Source organism: Muntiacus reevesi, chromosome 17 (genome assembly GCF_963930625.1).
Source record: "Muntiacus reevesi chromosome 17, mMunRee1.1, whole genome shotgun sequence".
Classification (NCBI taxonomy): Eukaryota; Metazoa; Chordata; class Mammalia; order Artiodactyla; family Cervidae; genus Muntiacus; species Muntiacus reevesi.
Window position 1 is genome coordinate 23,865,232 of NC_089265.1, and position 24,883 is coordinate 23,890,114.

Here is a 24,883-nt window from a genome sequence, read left to right on the forward strand (position 1 = left end):
CTGTGTGGGCTTTTCTCTCGGGGAGAGCGAGGGCTGCTCTCTAGCTGTGGCTCACGGGCTTTTCATTGCAGTGGCTTCTCCTGTTGCGGCTCCTGGGCTCTAGAGCATAGGCCGAGTTGTTGCGGTATGTGGGCTTAGTTCCTCCACAGCATATGGGATCTTCCCGGACCAGGGATCGAACCCATGTCTCCTGCATTGGCAGGCGATTCTTTACCACTGAGCCACCATGGAAGCCCCAGTATTTGCTTAGTGAATGTTTTTTTGAGTGCCTGCTATATGGCAGGCAGGATATGAGAGGTACTAGAGATGTAGCAGTGAACAAGACAGAAAATGGTGCTGAGCTTGATGGATAATAAACTCATCAACAAAAGTGCAAGTTACAGATAATAGCAAGTGATGAGAGGAACTCTGTAAGTGATGGGAGGGGCTGGTGGGGTGTCTTTTAGGTTAAGATGATCAGCGGAAGTCTAAGGAGGCAACAATTGAAATGAGACCTGAAAGAATGAAGGAACCAGACTTTCAATGCAAAAATGTTTTCACGTCGTCAGTGGTGTATACTCAGAACTGGGGTGGTTCTGCTCTGTGTGATGCCACTTGTGTGTGGGTGATATTCTTTTTTTTTTTTAATTTTTATTTTTTTATTGTTTTGAGGGTGATATTCTTAATTGACCCAGGAACCAATGAGGAAAGATAATAACCTGGCCCTTGAGCATAGCCTTGCAGCCCCCTATTAGGTCAGATATTAAGCCCTTGATTGCTGGGCGACTGGTAGGTGCAGGAAGGTCTTGGGAGGGACTGGGTTGGCACTCAGATGCCTCGGTGGCTACAACCATTTCACTACAGTATGGGAGTGTTTCAGTACTTAAATGAGAAGCATGACACATGTGAGGGCTGGTTGTCAGCTATGCTTTTGTAACTTTATGATCCAAGGAATTTTGACAATTAACCAATTGCAGTTACAGATAATTTAAAAATTTCTGGCCACTTCATATAGTTCAGTAGAGAAAAAGAAGGGTTAAATTCCTGCTTTCAATGTTGGCTGTCATGATTCTATACTCTGGGTCACATTTTGAGTAGGTAGCAGGCTGAATGTATTCTTCGTAAGAAGGTAACCAACCTCATGTTCCATTTTTCTTTTTTAACTAGGCGGCATCATTGTCCACACCTCCCTACCAAGATTTATGATAAAACAGAGAAACCATGTCTTCTCTCCGAATATACCGAAAACTACCCTGTCCATCACTCTTACCTGCCCAGAGAGTCCTTCAAGCCCAAGATGGATTACCAGAGAGCGTTCACGCCGATGGAAGGCCTGACCACATCGAGGTGAGGGCGTGGTGTAAATGTATGAGTGTACAACACTGATGGAGTAATGTACATTAAGTTAATGTTCAATATTACATTAATGTGCACTATCAATATGTGCTATTAATGCCTTAATTTACTTAGAGAATCTCTGAAAGAAAATCCTGCATTTATTAGCCACTTTAGTTTTCTGCAGCCCTCTTTTAGCGAGAAAGGATTCTTGCTTGGGGCTTGGGGCAAGGGTGGGGCTGTGGGGCAGGAATTGCAGATTGATCTACATGGAAAGGCTTAAAGTATTAAAGGGAAGTAATAACTTGAAAGGGGTGAGGGCTGCTGCAGGAAAGGGAGTTTTGGACTTTTGCACATAAGCTCCAGGTCAGCTTGGGTGCTGTTAGTGATGTTGGTAGTGGTGAAAGAGAACTTGAGCGTTTTTGAAGTTATGCTATAGATTTTGAATTGAGGTCCCCTTGGACATACATCAAGAATGTAAACAAAGAATATCTCCTTTTAAGTTACTCTTGACTTAGAAACTCTGATTCTTGAGGTCCAGCTCTGTACAGAGACTGAGTCCCTGATGAGTCAACACATCAGGGCCGCAGCGTTATCTGTATTGAGGGGGCGGGGACATATGGTCAATCCCAGGATTGTTCTGCACGTTGCGTTGCAAGGCTCTCACAGAATCGGGTTGTTGACAGCTCAGTGAGTGACCTCTGTCCTGTGCCTGGTGACCAAGAGGGGTACCAATACCTCGGAGTTACTTGGGCGGTGTTTCAGGTTGTATAGCTTAGTTTCCAGATAAGACCTGAGAGCTGGATGCCTTCCCTGCCTCTGATGATCCTCATCCCTAAGGGGCAGGATTGCTGTGCAGTGGAGATGAAATAGTCCTAGTATGATGCCTACATATTATAGGTTTTCAAGATCTGGTAAATTTTCTTCCTATTGCATGCTGCCCCCACCTTTTGCCTTGCGATTTTGTCCTTTTCTGATAAAGGTCCCAGCTGGCCCAGACTAAGCAGAACACCATTGCTTCTGCCTCCAGGTTTCCTCCAGGATAGGCCTGGAAACATCCTCTGTTGAGAACATGGGTTGGAGGCATGTACTAAATGCTGCTTATCTTGTATATCCAAAGGAAGAAGTCCACATCTGGGTGATGGGGTAGAAAAGACCCACTAGGCAAGGTCGAAGCCAAGTGATCGCTGGACTTAGTGGGAACTGGTGGACAGAGGCAGTTTGAGAATGGGGGGTAGTCAAGGGTTCTATCTGATTCTTGAATCAGGCCACCTTTATGCTGAGTAGTTATATTAAATGATTTGATTTAAGCACAGGGTATCTGAGTCCTGATTCATGAAAAAAACGTAATCTATGCAACCTGCTTTTCAACCTATGACTTACTAAACAATATAAACCTTAAGGTTTGGGCTTCATTTTACCAAGAAAACAGCACCCTTTGTTTCTAAGAATCTAAAGACCTCAAAAAGAGAGAGAAGTGGATCATTCTCAAATGTTGCTTTTCATTTGAAGAAACTACAGTCTATACTCATGAAAAGAACTAAGCATGTGTATAACAGACATGTAGTTGGTAGGAAAGGATAAGAGCAGTATGGAGAAATGGCTTATGAGTATCACATTTGGTTTTAAGATACTAGTCTTCACTTTTCTTTATACCCAAGTATATAGAGCATCTCATGGAATGTAGAGTGCAGCGTGGCTTCAGATATTGTTCTGGAAATATTTGAATCCTTGGAGGGCTGGATGTTGAAGGATGCTTTTTGTCTGTTATCCAGACGCTCAGGACAAATGAGGACAAACCTTTTCTCTGGAGCAGTAGTCCTGCCCCATCCCTGAGCTATGAGCACCCAATGGAGCCCCACATTCCCTCTCTCCTCCCCATCATGCCCCCCTTCCCCATATGCTCTCCCTCTTTGCAAAACAAAAACCAGCCCTTTGACCTGTTCTAAATTATCCTTGCCTTGTGTTACTTACAACAATAAACATATCACCCAGAAATCCTCTCTGTCCCTGGCAAGGCCAGAATAATACAATCATTCATGTTAAGTTGTGGCCAAAGCGGAGGAATGCAGATAGTAAAAGAATTTCCAAAACAATTTATTCATGATCATACAGGCCTTAAAAACAAGAAGTGGCAGGATCACGGGTAACATCATCATGGGTAACATGGAAGGAAAAAGAATAGAAATACCTCTCTCCTCTCCTTTATTTTCTTCCCCAGAAAGAGGACTAAGGGGAGATGAGCAGAAGGCATCTCTTCTCTCCCCCATCCCTCAGTTTCGTCATTTCTCAGTCCCATGCCTGCCCTGCTGGGCACATTTTTTTAGAATGAAAAAAACAAACAGAACAACCATGCCACTATCAGGATGCCTTTTTTTTTTCTTTTTTCTTTTTTTTTTTTTTTTAGCTTTGGTGGGATTTTACTGACATAAATCAACAAAAATCAAGATTTTTACTAACTATCTTTTTTGAACCTTGTAAACTCAGCAGAGACTCTGGTCCATATCTCTGAATACATAACACCATTCCCCATAGGGAACTGTAGAGATGTTGTCATCTAGGCGCTCCAGAGGTTGGTGAGGAAGGGGTGGGTCGGCCTTGTGTCTGCACACTTCTGTGTCGTCATCCTTCTGCCCTTGGAATCTGATGGTCAGAATGTCCGATTCACTTCGCTATGTAAAGGCGGACCTGGCTTAGTTTCTGAGGTTGGATGTGGGACTGCTTGACATGCCACCTGCTGCATGACAAAGTCACATGGCCCGAGGCTTGGCTGGGTCTGGTGATGAAGCCCAGACACAAAAAACACCTGGTTTCTAGAACAGTTATCATCCCAGCATGAGGCATGATCGAAGCTGCACGCCGCTCTTACTGACTGTAAATCTTGGGGATTTACACAGGTGCCACGAGGTGAATATTCGTTTGTGCTTTTCAGCCCTTCTTGATATTGAGTGGTTTTTTGCAGCCCTTTGGTAGTTCTCTCACAGAGGATCTGCCTTTAGTCTGGATAGACCTGAGATCAATTTATGAGCAAAAGGTTTCTACGTCAAGCCTTGTTTACTCTTAGGCGTGTCACCACGTTAGACACTTGGGCCCCATTTTTGGACATTGTTTTGTTAGCTAAGTGAGATCCCTGAAGATGAGCAAAGTGAATAGCCTCAGAAGAAAGAGGTGAGTCTTCAAGATGGTGTTAGACCTTTATTCTAAAGGGAGTGAGGCCGTGGGTAGGGGGAGATAGAGGTGCAAGGGGGTGGGTGAAATTGGGTTCACGCGATGAATTTGGCTGCAGGGTAAAGGGTAGGAAGTGGCACGGATTCCTTTGTTTACTGACAAGACTCCTTAGTAAGTGGAAGAGTAAAGAGAAAGAGCTAAAAGGGAGAGATCTTGTGTTTACTTATTTTTGATAGCTCTGGGGCTTTGTTGCTGTGTGCGGGCTTTCTCTAGTTTCAGGGACCGGGGGCTACTCTTGTTGTGGCGCGTGGGCTTCTCATTGCGGCGGCTTCTCTTGCTACGGCGCACATTCTCTAGGCACATGGGCTCAGTGGTCGTGGCACCTGGGCCTAGTTGTTCCGAGGCATGTGGGATCTTCCCGGACCAGGGATCTAACCCATGTCCCCTGCACTAGCCGGTAGATTCTTATCTATCGTGCCACTAGGGAAGTCCGGGGAAGGGCTTTTGGAATCTGTTCCAAAAAGCCAGGAGAGAAGCAATAAAGTTGGTAGTAGGCGTGTGTCTACCAATTGAATATTACACACTTCCTGTTCAAATACTTATTTCTTTACTCAGAGTTGTCCCAGTGGGGGTACACTTTCTCACCTCTATAGACAAAAGATACACCCATTTGAATGCAGAGTTCCAAAGAATAGCAAGGAGAGATAAGAAAGCCTTCCTCAGTGATCAGGGCAAAGAAATAGAGGAAAACAATAGAATGGGAAAGACTAGAGATCTCTTCAAGAAAATTTAGAGATACCAAGGGAACATTTCATGCAAAGATGGGCTCAATAAAGGACAGAAATGGTTTGGACATAACAGTAGCAGAAGATATTAAGAATAGGTGGCAAGAATACACAGAAGAACTATGCAAAAAAGATCTTTATGACCCAGACAAGCATGATGGTGTGATCACTCACCTAGGGCCAGACACCTGGAATGTGAAGTCAAATGGGCCTTAGGAAGCATCACTATGAACAAAGCTAGTGGAGGTGATGAAATTCCAGTTGAGCTATTTCAAATCCTAAAAGATGATGCTGTGAAAGTGCTGCACTCAATATGTCAGCAAATATGGAAAACTCAGCAGTGGCCACAGGACTGGAAAAGATGAGTTTTCATTCCAATCCCAAAGAAAGGCAATGCCAAAGAATGTTCAAACTGCTGCACAATTGAACTCATTTCACAAGCTAGCAAAGTAATTCTCAAAATCCTCCAAACCAGGCTTCAACAGTATGTGAACCGTGAACTTCCAGATGTTCAAGTAGGATTTAGAAAAGGCAGAGAAACCAGAGATCAAATTGCCAACATCTGTTGGATCATAGAATAAGCAAAAGAGTTTCAGAAAAATATCTCTGCTTTATTGACTATACCGAACCCTTTGACTGTGTGGATCACCACAAATTGTGGAAAATTCTGAAAGAGATGGGAATACCACCTAACCTGCCTCCTGAGAAATCTGTATGCAGGTCAGGAAGCAGCAGTTAGAATTGGACATGGAACAACAGACTGGTTCAAAATTGAAAAAGGTGTATGTCAGGGCTGTATACTGTCACCCTGCTTATTTAACTTATATGCAGAGTACATCATGTGAAATGTCAGGCTGGATGAAGCACAAGCTGGAATCAAGATTGCCAGGAGAAATATCAATAACCTCAGATATGCAGATGACACCACCCTTATGGTAGATAGTGAAGAAGAACTGAAGAGCCTCTTGATGAAAGTGAAAGAGGAGAGTGAAAAAGCTGGCTTAAAACTCAACATTCAAAAAATGAAGATGATGGCATCTGGTCCCATCACTGCATGGCAAATAGATGGGGAAACAATGGAAACAGTGACAGATTTTATTTTCTTGGGCTCCAAAATCACTGCAGATGGTGACTGCAGCCAATTAACAGACTCTTACTCCTTGGAAGAAAGGTTATGACCAACCTAGACAGCATATTAAAAGGCAGAGACATTACTTTACTGTCAAAGGTCCATCTAGTCAAAGCTATGGTTTTTCCAGTAGTCATGTATGGATGTGAGAGTTGGACTATAAAGAAAGCTAAGCACTGAAGAATTGACGGTTTTGAACTGATATTGGAGAAGACTCTTGAGAGTCTCTTGGACTGCAGCCCAGTCAGTCAATCCTAGAGGAAATCAGTCCTGAATATTCATTGGGAGGACTGATGCTGAATCTGAAACTCCAATACTTTGGCCACCTGATGCAAAGAACTGACTCATTGGAAAATACCCTGATGCTGGGGAAAATTGAAGGCAGGAGGAGAAGAGGATGACAGAGGATGAGGTGGTCAGACGACATCACCAACTCGATGGACATGAGTTTGAGCAAGCTCCAGGAGTTGGTGATGGACCGGGAAGCCTGGTATGCTGCAGTCCATGGGGTTGCAGAGAGTCAGATACAATTGAGCAACTAAACTGAACTGAACTGATAGACTGGATCTAAGGATTAGTGAAGACATGCTATAATAGGTCTCGGTGCTAGATGTGCCTGGGTAGTTTAAGAGCCTTTCTGTGAAGTGAAAGTGAAAGTCACTCGATCGTGTCTGAGTCTTTGTGACTCTATGGACTATACAGTCCGTGGAATTCTCCAGGCCAGCATACTGGAGTGGGTAGCCTTTCCCTTCTCCAGGGGATCTTCCCAACTTGGGGATTGAACGAGCTCTTCTGCATTGCTGGCAGATTCTTTACCAGCTGAGCCACAAGGGAAGCCCAAGAATACTGCAGTGGGTAGCCTATCTCTTCTCTAGCAGATCTTCCCAACCTGGGAATCAAACCGGGGTCTCCCGAATTGCTGGCAGATTCTTTACCGACTGAGATATCAGGGTGTCTTTGTTTAAATTTGGGGACATTTTGGCCTTTAAGTATTTTTTCTGTCCCCGAGGCTTTGTTCACTTCTTTCACCCAGTCTTTTTTCCTCTCTGTCCTTCAGATTGGACAGCTTATATTCATCTGTTTTCAGGTTTGCTAAGTCTGTCTTGCTTCCTCTGTCTCCATTCTGCTGTTACCCATCCAGTGAGTGTTTCATTTTAGATATTATGTTTTTTAGTTTTAGAATTTACATGTAGTTATTTTTATATATAGTTTCTATTCTTCTTCTGTGATTTCCTTTTTTAAATTTATTGTGACATTGTTTTCCATTTTGTAAGTAAGCATAGCTAAAATAGCTACTTTATAATCTTTCTCTGCTAATTGCAGAATCTGGGACTGCTTGGGGCTGGTCTTCATGATTATCTTCTTTTTTCCCCCCTTGATAATGGGTCACATTTTCTCTATGTATGTCAATAAATTTGGATTGATCCTGTGCATTGTTAATGTTATGTTGTGGAAGATCTAGATTTTATTACATTCCTCTGAAGAATGTGGTTTTAAAGCAGACATTAGGTGACTCAGTGGTAAAGAATTTGTCTACAATGCAGGAGACCACCTGTAATTCAGGAGAGTTGAGAGGATCCCCTGGAGGAAGAAATGGCAACCCACTCCAGTCCTCTTGCCTGGCAAATCCCATGGACAGAGGAGCCTGGCGGGCTACAGTCCATGGAGTTGCAAGAGTCAGACACAGCTTAGTGACTAAACCACCACCATCACAGGTTGATTGGACTCAAAATGCAAACTTGTGTTTTGTGTGGCAATTCTCACCTCAGTTCACTTATCTTTATCACAGTTGCTTGAAGTCTGTCCCACGCAGGCAATGTCAGCCAGAGATAAGGGCCCAGTTTATAAACAGAATTTAAGCCTTACTGTTTCCGGTCTCCCCTTTTCAGAATTCTTTTCTCACTTCCCAGCATTTGTGGTTGCTTCAGATTTTGCATTCTAGTTCTTTAGTCAAGAAGATGTGCTCTACCTGGCACAGACTGGAGCCTGCCTACAGACTGGAAATGTTGGAAAAAGAAGGGAAGTTGATGCATAGGCTCATCCGGTATCATTCCCTTCTTCCACCTGTTGCTTCTGCTCTAGAATCTTCCTGTTTTGGTTGCCCTTAGTGCTCACAGGTAGTTGATTTTTATATTTTGTCCAGAGTTTATGTGAGGCAATGACAGATGTTACCCTCAGCTTTGGTTGGGTTTGAGGAGATGAGTGAGTAAAGGAGTAGATAGGTACAGTCATATCTGTGGGTTCCACATCTGTGCATTAAAAATGTTTTTAAAAATTCCAGAAAGTTCCCTAAAGCTAAATTAGAATTTTCCGTGCACCAGAAACTACATAGTGTTGGGTATTATAAGTAATCTAGAGATGATACAAAGTTATACAAGAAGATGTACATAGATTATATGCAAATACTACACCCTTTTGTACAAGGAACTTGAATGTCCACAGATTTCGGTATCCATGGGCTGGGGGTGATCCTCCACGAATAATGGACACCAAGGAATCTCTGTACTAGAGGCATATTCTTGGAATCCGGTCTGTCGTAGCAAAGATAACGTGGGCTGAGTGTGTCTTTACCAAGGTGAGGGGACGAATCAAGCCCTGTGACCCAGCCTAGGGATCTTTCTCAGTGGGCTGGAATGGCCTGCCTGATCTGCCTGCAGAGACATTATGTTTTCCTCAAAGGGCTCCTGGACACCAGGAGTTTCAGAATTACATGTGGAAATAATGAAATCAAATAATTTGACAAAGAACAAAACCCCATAGAAGCAATTAAGAGGTCAAATGATGAGGAGAGGTATCAAAGGAGTCGAGAGAGAGATTACTACAAAATTGAAGGAGAGAATGGATGCCATGGAGATGCTGCATAAGGATATGTTCAGTTCAGTCACTCAGTCTTGTCCAACTCTCTGTGACCCCATGGACTGCAGCACTCCAGAATTTCCTGTCCATCACCAACTCCTGGAGCTTGCTCAAACTCATGTCCATTGAGTCAGTGATGCCATCCAACCATGTCATCCTCTGTCATCCCCTTCTCCTCCTGCCTTCAGTCTTTCCCCAGCATCAGTGCCTTTTCTAATGAGTCAGTTCTTTGCATCAGGTGGCCAAAGTATCTGATGGCATAAGGATAAAGGCCTGGAGAAATAAGGTGGGGCTTTGAAGGCCTTGACTCAAGCAAGGAGTGATTTGATGGGTGGAGCATGAGTAGGGTGTGAGGAAGGCAAGCCTGTGTTTGTAGACAGCCCCTTCTCTAGAGGCTTAAACTAAACAAAACTGGAAAAAATGCTAGACCAGTCAGGTATGACTTAAATCCCATATGAATTCACAGTAGAGGTAACAAATAGATTCAAGGGACTAGATCTAGACAACAGTATGCCTGAAGAACTATGGACAGAGGTCCATAATATTATACAGGAGGTGGTGAACAAAACTATCCCAAAGGAAGAGAAAAGTAAGAAGGCAAAGTGGTTATCTGAGGAGGCTTTACACATAGCAGAAGAATGAAGAGAAGTGAAAAGCAATGGAGAGAGGGAAAGGTACACCCAATTAAATGCATAGTTTCAAAGAATAGCTAGAAGAGACAGGAAGGCCTTCTTCAACGAACAGTGTTTAATAACAGAAGAAAGCAACAGAAGGGGAAAGGCTAGAGATCTCTTCAGGAGAATTGGAAACATCGAGGGAGCATTCAGCCCAACGATGGGCACAGTAAAGGGTAAAAATGGTAGAGACCTAGTAGATGCTGAAGAGATCAAGAAGAGAAGGAGAGAATACATGGAAGAACTATATAGAAAAGATCTTAACGAACCGGATTACTACAATAATGTGGTTAGTCACCCAGAGCCAGAGATTCTGGAGTATGAAGTCAAGTGGGCCTTAAGAAGCACTGCTGTCAATAAAGCTAGTGGATGCAATGAAATTCCAGCAGAACTATTCAAATCCCTAAAGGATGATATCATCAAGGTTTTGCATTCATTATGTCAGCAAATCTGGAAGACCCAGGAGTGGCCACAGGGCTGGAAAAGGTCAATCCTCCTTCCACTTCCCAAGAAAGGTAGTACCAAAGAATGTGCTAACCATTGGACAATTGCACTCATTTCCCAGTCTAGTAAGGTCATGCTTAAAATCTTGCATGCTAGGCTTCAGCATGATGTGAACCAAGAGCTTCCAGATGTCCAAAATGGGTTTAGAAAAGATAGAGGAACTAGAGATCAAATTGCCAGCATTTGCTGGATTATAGAAAAAGCAAGGAAATTTCAGAAAATCATCTATCTCTGTTTCATTGACTACACTAAAGCCTTTGGCTGTGTGGATCATGGCAAACTGTGGAAAGCTCTTAAAGAGATGGGAATTCCAGGCCATCTTACCTGTCTCCTGAGAAACCTGTATGTGGGTGAAGAAGCAACAGTTAGAATTCGGTATGGAACAACTGACTGGTTCAAGATCAAGAAAGGAGTATGAAAGGGCTGTCTGCTGTCACCCTGTTTGTTTAACTTACATGCTGAGCACAATATGAGAAATGCTGGGCAGGATGAGTTACAAGCTGGAATCAAGATAAGCGGGAGAAACATCAACAACCTCAGATATGTGGGTGATACCACTCTAGTGGCAGAAAGCAAAGAGGAACTAAAGAGCCTCTTGAGGGTGAAGGAGGAGAGTGAAAGAGCCAACTTAAGACTAAGAATTTAAAAAACTAAGATCATGGCATCCGACCCCATTACTGGATGGCAAATTGAAGGGGAAAAGGTAGAAGTAGTGACCGATTTCCTATTCTTGGGCTCCAAAATCCCTGCAGATGGTGTCTGTAGCCATGAAATCAGAAGACGATTACTTCTTGGCAGAAAAGTGATGACAAACCTAGACAGTGTGTTGAAAAGCAGAGACATTATGCTGCTGACAAGGATCCGTATAGTCAAGGCTGTGGTCTTCCCAGTAGTCACACACGGTTGTGGGAGCTGAACCGTAAAGAAGGCAGAGCACCAAAGAATTGATGCTCTCAAACTGTGGTGCTGGAGAAGACTCTTGAGAGTCCCTTAGACCACTAGGAGATCAAACCAGTCAGTCTTAAGGGAGATTAACCCTGAATACTCATGGGAGAACTGATGCCAAAACTCCAGTATTTTGGTCATCTGATGCAAACAGATGACTCATTAGAAAAGTCCCTGATGCTGGGAAAGATTGAGGGCAGGAGAAGAGGGCATCAGAGGGTGAGATGGCTAGAAGGCATCACCAATGCAATGAACATGAACTTGGGCAAACTCCAGGAGATGGTGAGGGACAGGGAGGCCTGGCTGCCTCTCTAGGGTCACAAAGAGTTGGACACGACTAGGCAGCTGAACAACAACATTTCTCTAGAGGAGTCTTCCCTGGTGACTCAGCAATAAAGAATCTGCCTGCTAATGCAGGAGACATGGACTCAATCTCTGATTGGAAAAAACCTCACATGCCTTGGAACATAACCTGCAGTTATGTTGTGGTTAGTAATAGGTTTCAGTAAATGTTCTGAACATAAAAACATAATGAGGAAACATAAATTCTAATTCAATTCACTCTAAAGCCACAGTAAATATTTTTGGGTGGAGGATAAATGAATTAAACTTTAAGCTTCTTTCCTCTCTTCAGAGGTAGATCACTGCCCCCCTCCCCAAGATGTTTTGTCTTGGTTATAACTAATCAGTGAATTCAATCTATAGATTTTCTTTCACAAACTAACTTGAATTTTGCATTGGGGTTGCTAAAGATTGGACAGGATTTAGCAACTAACCAACAATGATAACTTTCTAGAGGAGAGACGAGGAGTGGACTGCAGTGAGGGTTGTTGTTTGCTGTTTTTCTTTGAAAATGGGGAAGACTGAAGCATGTTTACATACTGACAGAAAGCAGTCAGTAAGAGGAAAAGGTGAAACCACTGATCCTTGAGAAAGAGGGAGGAGATTTAGGGCGGGATGTGAGGATTGCCTTTGGGCCAAGAGGAGGAGCTGTTTTTTTTCCCTGAATGGAAGTATAGTTGATGTATATACTATTATATAGGTTATGAGTGTACTATGTAGTGATTCACAACTTTAAAAAAATAATATATTTATTTGGCTGCACTGTCTTCATTGCTGTGTGGGGCTTTTCTCTAGTTGTGGTGAGTGGGGTCCACTCTCTAGTTGTGGTGTGTGGCTTTCTTGTTGCAGTGGCTTCTCTTGTTGCAGATCACAAGCTCTAGAGTGAGGGCCCAGTAGTTGTGGCACAGAGGCTTCGTTGCTCCGAGGCATGTGAGATCTTCCAGGACCAGGGACAGAACCTGTGTCCCCTGCAGCGCAGGGCAGATTCTTAACCCCTGGACCGCCAGGGAAGTGTGATTCACAGCTTTTAACGGTTATACTTCATTATAGCTATTGTAAAATATTAGCTTTACTATTTTGTACAGTAAATCCTTATAGATTTCCATGCATAATAGTTTATGCCTCTTAATCCCCTATTTTTTATTTATAATGTAATCCCCTACTTTTTATTTACATTGCCCCTCCCTCCTCCTTGCCACTGGTAATCATTAGTTTGAGTCTGCTGCTTTTTTGTTATGTTCACTAGTTTGTATTTTTTAGATTCTACATGTACGTGATATCACACAGTATTTCTCTTTTTCTGTTTTATTTCTCTTAGAATAATAGCCTCCAAGTCCATCCATGTTGTTGCAAATGGCAAAACTTTTGTTCTTTTTTATGTTTGAGTAGTATTCCATTGTGTGTGTGTGTGTATATCAGAAAAGGTGTGGTGTATGCACACCACACAATTTCTGTTCATTAGTTAATGAACACTTCGGATGCTTCCATATCTTGCCAGTTGTTTAAGTGGTGCTGCAATGAACCTAGAAGTGCATGTATCATTTTATTTATTTATTTATTTTAACAGAAACCTTGTTACTTTTTTTTACATGAACCTGATTTTATTTATTTGTTTGTTTGTTTGTTTGTTTATTTTCAGCTGCACTACACAGCATGTGGGATCTTAGTTCCCCGACCAGGGATCGAACTCATACCCCCTTCAGTGGAAGCACAGTCTTAACCACTGGACCATCAGGGGATTCCCCGCATGTATCATTTTAAATTAGGGTTTTTGTTTCTTTCAGATATATACTCAGGAGTGGATTTGCTGGGTCATATGGTAATTCTATTTTTAGCTTTTTGAGAAGCTTATATACTGTTTTCCACAGTGGCTGCACCAATTTGCATTCCTACCAACAGTGTACGAGAGCTCGCTTTTGTCTACTTCCTCTCCAGCATTTGTTATCTGTGTTCTTTTTGATAATAGTCATTTTGACATGATATCTCATTGTGGTTTTTATTTGTGTTTTCCTGATCATTAGCAATGTTGGGCATATTTCTCTGTGCCCAGTGGCCATCTGCATGTCTTCTTTGGAAAAATTTTGACTGTTCAGCTCTTCTGTTTTATAATCAATTTTTTTTATGTTGTATGAGTTGTTTATATATGTTGGATATTAACCCCTTACTGCTCATATTGTTTGCAAATATTTTCTCCCATATTGTAGGTTGTCTTTTCATTTCATTGAACTGTATAAAGCTTTCAACTTTAATTAGGTCCCATTTGTTTATTTCTGTTTTTATTTCCTTTGCTTTAGGAGAGATTGAAAACAGATTGAAAAAAACTATTGGTATGATTTATGTCAGAATATTCTGTTTTCTTCTAGGATGTTACAATTTCTGGTCTTACATTTAGGTCTTTAATCCATTTTAAGTTTATTTTTGTATGTATTGTTAGAGAATGTTCTAACTTCATTCTTTTATATGTGTGTGTCCAGTTTTCCTAGTACCACTTACTGAAGAGACTGTCTTTTCTTCATTGTATATATCCTGGGTTCCTTTGTTGTAGATTAATTGATCATAAGTGCCTGGGTTAATTTCTGGGCAGGAGCTCTTAAAATTATTTCTGCTTATTAATATGATCAACTGTTTGGGCATACTAACAAATTCTGAAGTTTGCACAGCTGAACATTAAAAATAGGGACTTCTTGGTGGTCCAGGGGTTAAGACTCTACTTTTCCAACGTGGGGGCTACAGGTTTGATCCCTGGTTGGGATCCCACATGCCAAGAGGGATGGCCAGATTAAAAAAAAATTCTCTAGCATGCCAAGGTTATACAAATATTAAGCATTTTTAAAAAATTAAAAATAGATTGAACCAAGTATTGTGTAGCCCCTTTATCATAATGAAAATATCCTTTTCCCTCTTCCAGGCTCATGACCCTGGTTAGCTGTTACATTATAGCTTCTTTCCTTTTGCCAGACTCTTGTCAAATGCCTTCCTTTAACTTTGCCTAATGATGGGAAGTCAAATTGTTTTGGCTTCCCAGCAGGTTCTCTTTAACCTTTACTTAACTCAGAGTTTAACTCAGGACTTTCCATACCAGATAACTTTTATGACTATGCACCTAAAAGAAACTTGGCATCTTTGACCATTTTTTTTTCTTGGTTCAGAGTCAAAATGGGCACAGGAGCTAGGAAATGTACCCCAGGAAGAAGGGAGTTTTATTAAAAAAACAAATCTACTAAATTTGAGCAATTTCTGGGAAGGATAAAATAGTTTTCTTTTATGTGAACTTAAGGGCTGTAAGATTATGAGAGGTTGGGGACCTGTAGTTATGTTGCGGTTAACGATAGATTTCAGTAAATGTTCTGAACATAAAAACATAATGAGGAAACATATAAATTCTGATTCAATTCATTCTTAAGCCATGATAAATAATTTTGGGTGGAGGATAAATGAATTAAAATTTAAACTACTTTCTTCTCTTTAGAGGTAGATCACTGCTCCCCTCCCCAAGATCATTTGTCTTGGTTATAACTGATCAGTAAATTCAATCCATTGATGCTATTTCATAAACTGTCTTGAATTTTGTGTGGGAGAGGAAGATTCAGTTAACAATTTCGTTCCTCGAACATGGTAAATGAGGATTTTGCCGCATCACCTTTTGCTATTGAGAAACCAATTTCAGGAAAAGTCCATGAATTGGTAAGGTTAGTTGTAGGCAGTCATCTGTGCTTTTCTGTTTAAAAATTTTTTATTTTTGGCTGTGTTGGTTCCTCATTGCCATGCACAGGCTTTCTCTTGTTGCAGAGCACCAGCTCTGGAAAGCAAGGGCTTCAGTTAGTTGTGGTGCATGGGCTTAGTTACTGAGGGCTTAGTTCCTGGACCAGGGATTGAACCTGTACCCTCTGTGTCGTCCCGTGGACTCTTATCCACTGCGCCACCAGGAAAGTCCTTTTTTTTTTTTTTTTTATCTTGTAGCAGCAGGAAATGGGGGCATTAAGCACATTTTAGTTATCATAGAGCCTGGCAGCCCTTGTAGGAAGGTTTTCACAGCATCTCTGAGGGAAGCTGGTTCCCTCAGTAGAAGTGACAGCAGAAGAGAATGTCTCGTGTTCTGTGTGCAGGTTCCGGGGTGTGATGGGCCCATAACAGGAAGGCAGCCCTGGCTGCTCTGGGCTTGGGAGGGCTCTGCGGGGCAGTGTGGGCATTCAGCTTTGTTCCTCATCACCTGCCGCCTGGTATCTTCTGATACACATTCTTGGAAGCGAACAGGGCTAAACTCTTGGGTAGCCATTAGTCAACACAGATTTGTATGGAACTGTAGGGTCTCAGGCTGCCTCCAACCCCACTCCAGCCCCCTGGGGAGTGAGGAAAGCCACCTCCCCTTGGGAGCCCTTCTTGAGAACACAAACTTTCTGATGAAAGCCACTTTGCATTTAACTGGTTATCACCAGTGTTTTCTGGGCCTCCCCGTTTCTCTTGGCAGCCTAGAGGCCTGGCTGTCCTAGTTCCCTGCTGCAGCTGGTTTAGCTTTGAGCAGACATCAGTGTGAGGCACTTGCACACTTAGAAGCGTAGGAGCGGGGAGCTGATCCCTGGGTTCTGATTCCACCCATTCCCTCCATCAACCCTGACTTACACTGTCAGCACACAGCTGCCCCAGGTCTTTTGGCTTCCTTTTGCTATTTGCCAACATGGGGCCCCTGGGGACAGAGCCCAGGCTGCAGGCCTGGTAACTGCTGCTGAGATGTATTTTTAAACCTGCCCAGAGGGTGTTACAGGGAGTTCAACTGAAGCATCTCCTGTTTCCCCCTTGGAGCCCTAGGGAGACTAATTCTTCGGCTTCCTAACTCCTTCCTCCCCTCCCACCAAGCGCTTTCCAGTCCCTGGTTTGGGCTTATTGACAACCATGTGTATAATTCATGCAAGACAGGTTACAGTGGAGCGTGTTGCCTCTGCTAGTCAAGCATGGCTCAGTAACACTGCTCCAGATTTTGGCAGGGAAGTAGGTTTTTACTGGTGTTTGGGCCCAATTTCTTCCTGTCTGGAAGCCTTCCCCTTCCCTTGGTGAGGTCGTTTCGGACGTGCCGTTAGGGAAAAGCCACCTTCCCCCTGTCCAGTTAGATAAATGAGTTTCAGGCAAGAACAGCCGGTTGTGTGAAGCAGAAGTCCTCGGAGGAAGGGGGGAATGTATGCTGGAGTTTGCCCTGGGCAGCTGTGGGCAGTGGGCGCCCGGGCTGAGCCAGGGTACTTCGTGCTGGTGGCGATGCCGCAGTTTCTTGGTCTTTGTAGAACTGGGGTGCTTTGGGAAGAGAGTGTATAGTAAAGAGTGTCATGCTTTTTCTTTTCTTCCTTTTAAGTTGGGAGTATAAATTGCTTTACAATGTTGTATTTAGCTTCTACTGTACCACACAGTGAATCAACTATATGTATACATTTATCGCCTCCTTCTCGAGCTTCTGTCTGCCCGTCCCACCCGTCTACATCATCACAGAGCATCGAGCTGAGCTCATTGCTGTGACACCCCCAGCTTCTCACTCGCTATCTGTTTTACACACGGGCCGCCCTGGTGGCTCGGAAGTTAAAGAATCCGCCTACAGTGTAGGAGACACAGGTTCAATCCCTGGGTTGGGAAGATCCCTTGGAGAAGGGAATGGTGGCCCACTTCAGTATTCTTGCCTGGGAAATTCCATGGACAGAGGAGCCTGGCGGGCTACAGTTCACGGGGTTGCAAAGAGTCGAACATGACAGAGACTTACACACACACACACATTATATATATAGGTCAGCGCTGCTCTCCCAGTTCGTGCCCCCCTCCGCTTCTCTCTCTGCCCTGTGTCCACATATCTGCTTTCTAAGTTAGTGGACTTTATTCCTGCCCTGCAAATAGGTTCATCTGTATCATTTTTCTAGATTCCATATATATGCACTTGTTCTTCATAAAATGTCTTTGTTTTTCTATTCCATTGTTTCCGTATACCCTGAAATGATGGGAGTGCCGATGCCAGAGAGCTGAGAAGTGGAAGGTTCATTGTCTGCATTTATTGGCCTTTTCTTCTGGGTTTTCTATGAAGTTAAATAGAGGAAGGAGATAAATCTTAGCATGAGCTATTGGGAGCACAGAGAAGGAGGTGGCGGGACCGGAAAAATAGAAGTCAGCTCCACAATGAACAGGCTGGGGGAGGAAGGTGGAGACAGCAGGCACAGGAGAGACCTACTCAGTGGTCCTGGGTGGCTGCAGTGGGTGGGGGCGGGGAGTGAGGGGGAGGGGGGGGGCCAGGGAGGGAAGGCCAAGGCAGGTCCAGGAAGGTTTACACCCTGTGCTAGAAAGTTGGGCTTTATCTGGAAGATTTTAAAGCCAGGGAGTAAACGGGTAAGATTTTGGGTTTAGAGAGTTGATTTTGGCTCTCCAGGATAGGAGAGTGGCAGGTGGTGGCAATCATGCAGGAAGCCCAGGTTATAGGTTATAACATGACCCACACGAGAAATGGCCAGGGTCTGAACTGAGGAAAGAGGAACCGATGAGCTGCAGGGTGGAGGTAGGGAGCACGCACTTGGTGAATGGCTGGCCCTTGACGGCGTGTAACTTGAGTGAGACGTGAATGGCCATGTCTTTGTCAGAAGTGGGAAACAGGAGGCAGAGCAGTGAAGGCAGAGAGGGGAGGATGACTTCTCAGCCAGCGCCTATAGAATTGGGCTGAATGGAAACCATGAGCCTTACTCTGAGGCAAGGGCCCCCAAGGCTTCTGCTTATTTTCCTACAGGAGGGACTTTGGGCCTCACAAAGTGTTACCAGTGAAGATCCACCAGCCCAACCCGTTCGTCCCAAGTGAAGAGAACATGGATCTGCAGACCACGTATAAACAGGATTACAACCCTTACCCGATCTGTCGAGTGGATCCCATCAAACCTCGGGACAGTAAATACCCTTGTGGGGACAAGATGGAGAGTCTGCCTACTTACAAAGGTGGGAGAAGGCTGGAGGGGCAGGGCTGGGGGGACGGGCTGAGCCTAGGTGCTGACTGGGAGGTGGGTTTTATGCACACCCACCCTCAGTGCAGAGGCTGGGAAGTCTTTTCTGCGGTCACATCTGGCCTTCAGCCTGTTTCTGTGCAGCTAGAGAGGTAAGGATGGTTTTTAAATTTTTGAATGATTAAAAAAAAATGAGAAAGACTATTATACTAGGGTATGTGAATATTAAATTCAGAGTTCAGTGTCATAAGTATGTTTTGTTGGAACACGGCCACTTCCATTGGTTTTCTATATTATCTATGGCTAAGTTTGTGCTTCGGCAGCAAAGTTGAATAGCTGTGGCAGAAATCATATGGCATGCAAGGCCTAAGACATTTAATATCTGGCCTCCTACAAAAAATATTTGCCAGTGCCTGCCTCAACTTGCCATTCCCATCCTGTTTGGGGCAAGCAGTTCAAGTTTAAGCCAAGTTGGGTTTCACCACTGATTGATTCATTCATTTGTTAAAAAATTATGGAAATGTAACATACAGAAAAATGTGCAAATATATAATGATAGAGACTGGTGAATTTTTAAAATTGTATTATTTTTTAGTGGGCTGAGTATTTCCCCCTGAAAAACTATTTTGCTATATACATCAATCCTTTTAATCTTATAGATGGTAGCGATAACCCTATATGCAAAACAGAAAAAGAGACACAGAAGTACAGAACAGACTTTTGAACTCTGGGGGAGAACGTGAGGGTGGGATGTTTTGAAAGAACAGCATGTATATTATCTATGGTGAAACAGATCACCAGCCCAGGTTGGATGCATGAGATAAGTGCTCAGGGCTGGTGCACTGGAAAGACCCAGAGGAATCAGGTGGAGAGGGAGGTGGGAGGGGGGATCGGGATGGGGAATACGTGTAACTCTATGGCTGATTCATGTCAATGTATGACAAAACCCACTGAAATGTTGTGAAGTGATTGGCCTCCAACTAATAAAATAATATTAAAAAAAATTTTTTTTATTTATATTGAAGTGCAGTTGATTAACAATGCTGTGTTAATTTCACGTGTACAGAAAAGTGATTCAGTTATATGTATACATATATCTATTCTTTTTCAATTTTTTTTCCATTTAGGTTATTATAAAATATTGAGTAGAGTTCCTTGTGCTGTATTTGCTATAGGTAAAATAGATAACCAGCGAGAACCTGTTCATCTTTAATTCCCATTGGACTGCAAAAGTTTTAAGAAAGTTCTAGAGGAAAGTGAGAATCCCTTGGTGAGTTGCCAGATAGCTGACAGTACAAGGGCAAATTAGACCAATGAATTTTGAGTGAATAGGCATGGAAACAGGATGCAGATTGAAATGTATAGCATCGATACTCCCTTCTAGTTACTGTCCCCACCCAGGAGAGAACCACTGTGCTGACTCTTGACTTTGTAAATTAGTTTTGCTAGTTTTGAACTTCATTTTATTGAGATGGGTTCCTTCTTTACTGGGCATTTTCTGCATTCCAGGCATGGTATTAGGACCCGTGAAGGAAGCATAATGACCTGCCCTTGAGTTTGTAGTCTGGTAGGAGAGACAGGATATCGAGTGGTGTGTGTGGCAGGTAGCAGTCACTCTACTGTATGGAGCATGAGCCACAGGACTGACACCATGGGGATGAGGCCAGGTTTGTGATCAGTAACTGCGCTGCTTATGATGTACATGGTTGTCCTAAGAAAATGTGCAGAACTGTCCCTGTCACATGTCTGTGGATGTCTGCATGCCTGTGGTGATGGTGGCTTTTTAAAATTATTATTATTTTAAAAATCTGGCTGCATCATGCAGCACATGGGATCTTAGTTCCCTGTGAAAGTGAAAGTTGCTCAGTCGCATCCGACTCTGCAACCCCATGGACTATACAGTCTATGGAATTCTCCAGGTCAGAATACTGGAGTGGGTAGTCTTTCCCTTCTCCAGGGGATCTTCCCAACCCAGGGATCAAACCCTGGTCTCCTGCATTGCAGGCAGATTCTCTACCAGCTGATCCACAAGGCAAGCCTAAGAATACTGGAGTGTGGGTAGCCTATCCCTTCTCCAGTGAATCTTCCCAACCCAGGAATCAAACTGGGGTCTCCTGCATTGCGGGTGGATTCTTTACCAACTGAGCTATCAGGGAAGCCTCTTAGTTCCCTAACCAGTGATCTCACCCGCAGCCCTGCGTTGGAAGCATGGAGTCTTAACCATTGGACCACCAGGGAAGTCCCCAGTAGTGGCTCTTATTTAGTCAAGCTTAACACTTGGCCATGAGGAGGTGGAGAGGCTTGAGGGGATGTAGGAATGTTCCTGAAGCCCTTCCAGGAGCTCCTAATCTATCATTCTGGAAGATTCTAAATGTGGCTGAGTATCTCTGCTTTTGCTTTTCTTTTGTCCTTGTACTTTCTTTAGTGTCACCTATTATCTTTTACTCTTCCAGAGCCACCTTCTGGCAAGCCACGTTCTGGACATTGTCAAATCCCCAAACAGCTCCCCCTTCATGCCCTCCTCCATCCGGTCCTTTTGGCTCTTGTATTTACTCCCACCGTGACAGTCCTTGGTCTCACTGGGACCTCCAGCCCACTGATGCCCCAACCTTCCTTCTCATCATCATCAGCCTCTCCTGTGTCTGTTCCCATGCAGCTTATTCCACGTTGTATCACTGCAGCCCCTCTCTTAACTCCCTCTTTCTTCTGTCCTTCTGTTGCATCCTCCTGGTAACAACCAAACCCTGCCTTCTCCATGTCTACCACTGGACACCCAGCTGCACATCTCTCCAACCTTATCAGCTCATCTCTGTTGGCCACAGAAAGCAAGCAGAGATATCTTTTGAAAACAGAAATCTCACCTGACCTTGTCTTTACCTAAAACTCCTCAAATAATCACTGCAGTTCTCAGGATAAACTCCCCCACCTTTGCCCACTCTGCTGCTTTGAAGATTGGGGCTCCTCCTCCCTGGGCCCCTCTGCTCTGACCACAGGAGCTTCTTTCAGTTGCTTTGCTCCACTTTTCTGTCTCAGGGCAGGTTGCACTGCCCTTCCCTCTTTAGAGAGCCATCCTCCCGTCCCCTCTCCAGTGCTCATCCTTCTGCAAAGGGCAGAAGCATCACACCTTCCGAAGGTGCCCCAGACCTTACCCCGTGCCAGACCAGACACATCCTGTAAGGTGCTTGAAGGCTGACTTGTCCCACCTTGTTTCATAATTCATTTTGTAATTTAGTTTAACATTTGTCTCTTTGGCTAGATCGCAGGCTACAAGAGAGCAAGGGTCTGCCTTTTTCTTTGTCTGCTACCCTCAACAAGGTAGGCACCATAGCAGATGTTGTTGATGACTAAGGAGTCAGCCCAATGAGGCACGTTATGGGGTGGCACTTGGCCTCTGCAGGGCTCCTCTGTTTCCCTTTTCATCCAGTGTTTATAGGAGGGCAAAAAATGGACACTGAGCACGCAGAAAAGAACAGAGCCCAAATGAGCACTTCCCTTTGACGGGTGAGGAGGCAGGGCTTCTGGTAGGGCTCATCCGACTGCATCCTCTCCTCTCTACATCCTCCCTGTGGGCTTCCTGGGTTTACAAGTCTTGGCAGAGTTAGAGGCGCCTCAGAGCAGCTGTCTGCTCAGCTCAACTTCCCCTCTCCACCTTGCCCTGGGTGCAAGGAGAGATCTAGGGCTGAGAAATACTTCCTGCTTTCCTTAGTGGTTGGCAAGGATGGAGTTTCCCAGTGGTATTATTTAAAAGGACATCTCCCTCCACTCCTCCCACAAAATAATCCCCCCTCAAAATCAACACACAGAAAAAAAAATCTAATACTTAGGCTTTAATCTCTGCAGTATTCTTCCTCTTCTCCAAACATTTATATCTCAAATTGCCCTCTGCAAACCAGAGAATAGTATTCTGCTGTTAAAACTGAGTCGTGGCTGACTTTGCCTTACTGAGAAAGTTAATATTGAGAAAACCTTATTTTCTTTCTTTCTTTTTTTTTTTTTTTTTAAATTTAATTTTTTTTAAATTTTATTTTATTTTATTAGTTGGAGGCCAATTACTTCACAACATTTCAGTGGGTTTTGTCATACATTAACACGAATCAGCCATAGAGTTATACGTATTCCCCATCCCGATCACCCCTCCCACCGCCCCCCCCTCCACCCGACTCCTCTGGGTCCTCCCAGTGCACCAGGCCCGAGCACTCGTCTCATGCATCTCACCCGGGCTAGTGATCTGTTTCACCATAGATAATATACATGCTGTTCTTTTGAAACATCCCACCCTCACGTTCTCCCCCAGAGTTCAAAAGTCTGTTCTGTACTTCTGTGTCTCTTTTTCTGTTTTGCATATTGGGTTATCATTACCATCTTTCTAAATTCCATATATATGTGTTAGTATGCTGTAATGTTCTTTATCTTTCTGGCTTACTTCACTCTGTATAATGGGCTCCAGTTTTGTCCATCTCATTAGAACTGATTCAAATGAATTCTTTTTAACGGCTGAGTAATATTCCATGGTGTATATGTACCACAGCTTCCTTATCCATTCATCTGCTGATGGGCATCTAGGTTGCTTCCATGTCCTGGCTATTATAAACAGTGCTGCGATGAACATTGGGGTGCATGTGTCTCTTTCAGATCTGGCTTCTTCAGTGTGTATGCCCAGAAGTGGTATTGCTGGGTCATATGGCAGTTCTATTTCCAGTTTTTTAAGAAATCTCCACACTGTTTTCCATAGTGGCTGTACTAGTTTGCATTCCCACCAACAGTGTAAGAGGGTTCCCTTTTCTCCACACCCTCTCCAGCATTTATTGCTTGTAGACTTTTGGATAGCAGCCATCCTGACTGGCGTGTAATGGTACCTCATTGTGGTTTTGATTTGCATTTCTCTAATAATGAGTGATGATGAGCATCTTTTCATGTGTTTGTTAGCCATCTGTATGTCTTCTTTGGAGAAATGTCTGTTCAGTTCTTTGGCCCATTTTTTGATTTGGTCATTTATTTTTCTGGAATTGAGCTTCAGGAGTTGCTTGTATATTTTTGAGATTAATCCTTTGTCTGTTTCTTCATTTGCTATTATTTTCTCCCAATCTGAGGGCTGTCTTTTCACCTTACTTATAGTTTCCTTTGTAGTGCAGAAGCTTTTAAGTTTCATTAGGTCCCATTTGTTTATTTTGCTTTTATTTCCAATATTCTGGGAGGTGGGTCATAGAGGACCCCACTGAGATTTATGTCGGAGAGTGTTTTGCCTATGTTCTCCTCTAGGAGTTTTATAGTTTCTGGTCTTACATTTAGATCTTTAATCCATTTTGAGTTTATTTTTGTGTATGGTGTTAGAAAGTGTTCTAGTTTCATTCTTTTACAATTGACACAGGGAGTAGAGCCCTGGCGGATCGAAAGTTCAGGCCCAGACCCTTTGCAGCCTGGCAGCCCCTTGCGATAGAGGCCGCCATGTTTGCGCTCTCTTCTTTCTTTCTTTTTTAAAAGCAGTTAATAGGTACCAGAAATTTGTCTGCTGACACAGACTTAATTTTTTTTTTAAATTGAAGTATGGTTGATTTACACTGTTGTATTAGTTTCTGCTAAGCAAAGTGAATCAGTTATATATCCACTCCACTCTTTTTTAGATTCTTTTCCCATATAAGCCATTACGGAGTATTGAGTAGAGTTCCCTGTGCTATAAAGTAGGTCCTTCTTTGTTGTCTGTTTTATATATAATTGTGTATATATGTCAGTCCCAATATTCCAGTTTACTCCTTCCCTCTGTCCCCCTGGTAACAAAGTTTATTTTCTACATCTGTAATTCTATTTCTATTTTATAGACAAGTTTATTTGTATGCTTTTCTTTAGATTCCACATATAAATGATATCATATGGTCTTTGTCTGACTTTCTTCACTTAGTATGATCATCTCTAGGTCCATCCATGTTGCTGCAGTTGGCATTATTTTGTTCTTTTTATGGCTGAGTAATATTCCACTGTATATATGTACCACATCTCCTTTATCCACTTCTCTGTTGATGGACATTTAGGTTGTTTCCATGACCTGGTTATTGTAAATAGTGTTTCAATGAACATTGAGGGTGTGTGTGTCTTTTCAAATTGGGTTTTTCCTCCAGATATATGCCCAGTAGTGGGATTGCTGGATCAAATGGTAGCTCTGTTTTTAGTTTTTTTTTTTTTTAAAGATTTGTTCTCATTCTTTAAAAAAAAATAATT

At 43.2% G+C, this 24,883-nt stretch overlaps 1 protein-coding gene across 1 annotated transcript in view; it reads left to right on the forward strand.

The window, feature by feature from the left end:
* SAXO1 (stabilizer of axonemal microtubules 1) overlaps window positions 1-24,883 on the forward strand; it is a 66,372-nt gene that overhangs the window by 33,243 nt on the left and 8,246 nt on the right. The window contains exons 6-7 of the mRNA XM_065907849.1: window positions 1,147-1,326; window positions 18,463-18,665. Coding sequence (XP_065763921.1) covers window positions 1,147-1,326; window positions 18,463-18,665 — 383 coding nt within the window. The remainder of the gene's footprint in view (window positions 1-1,146; window positions 1,327-18,462; window positions 18,666-24,883) is intronic.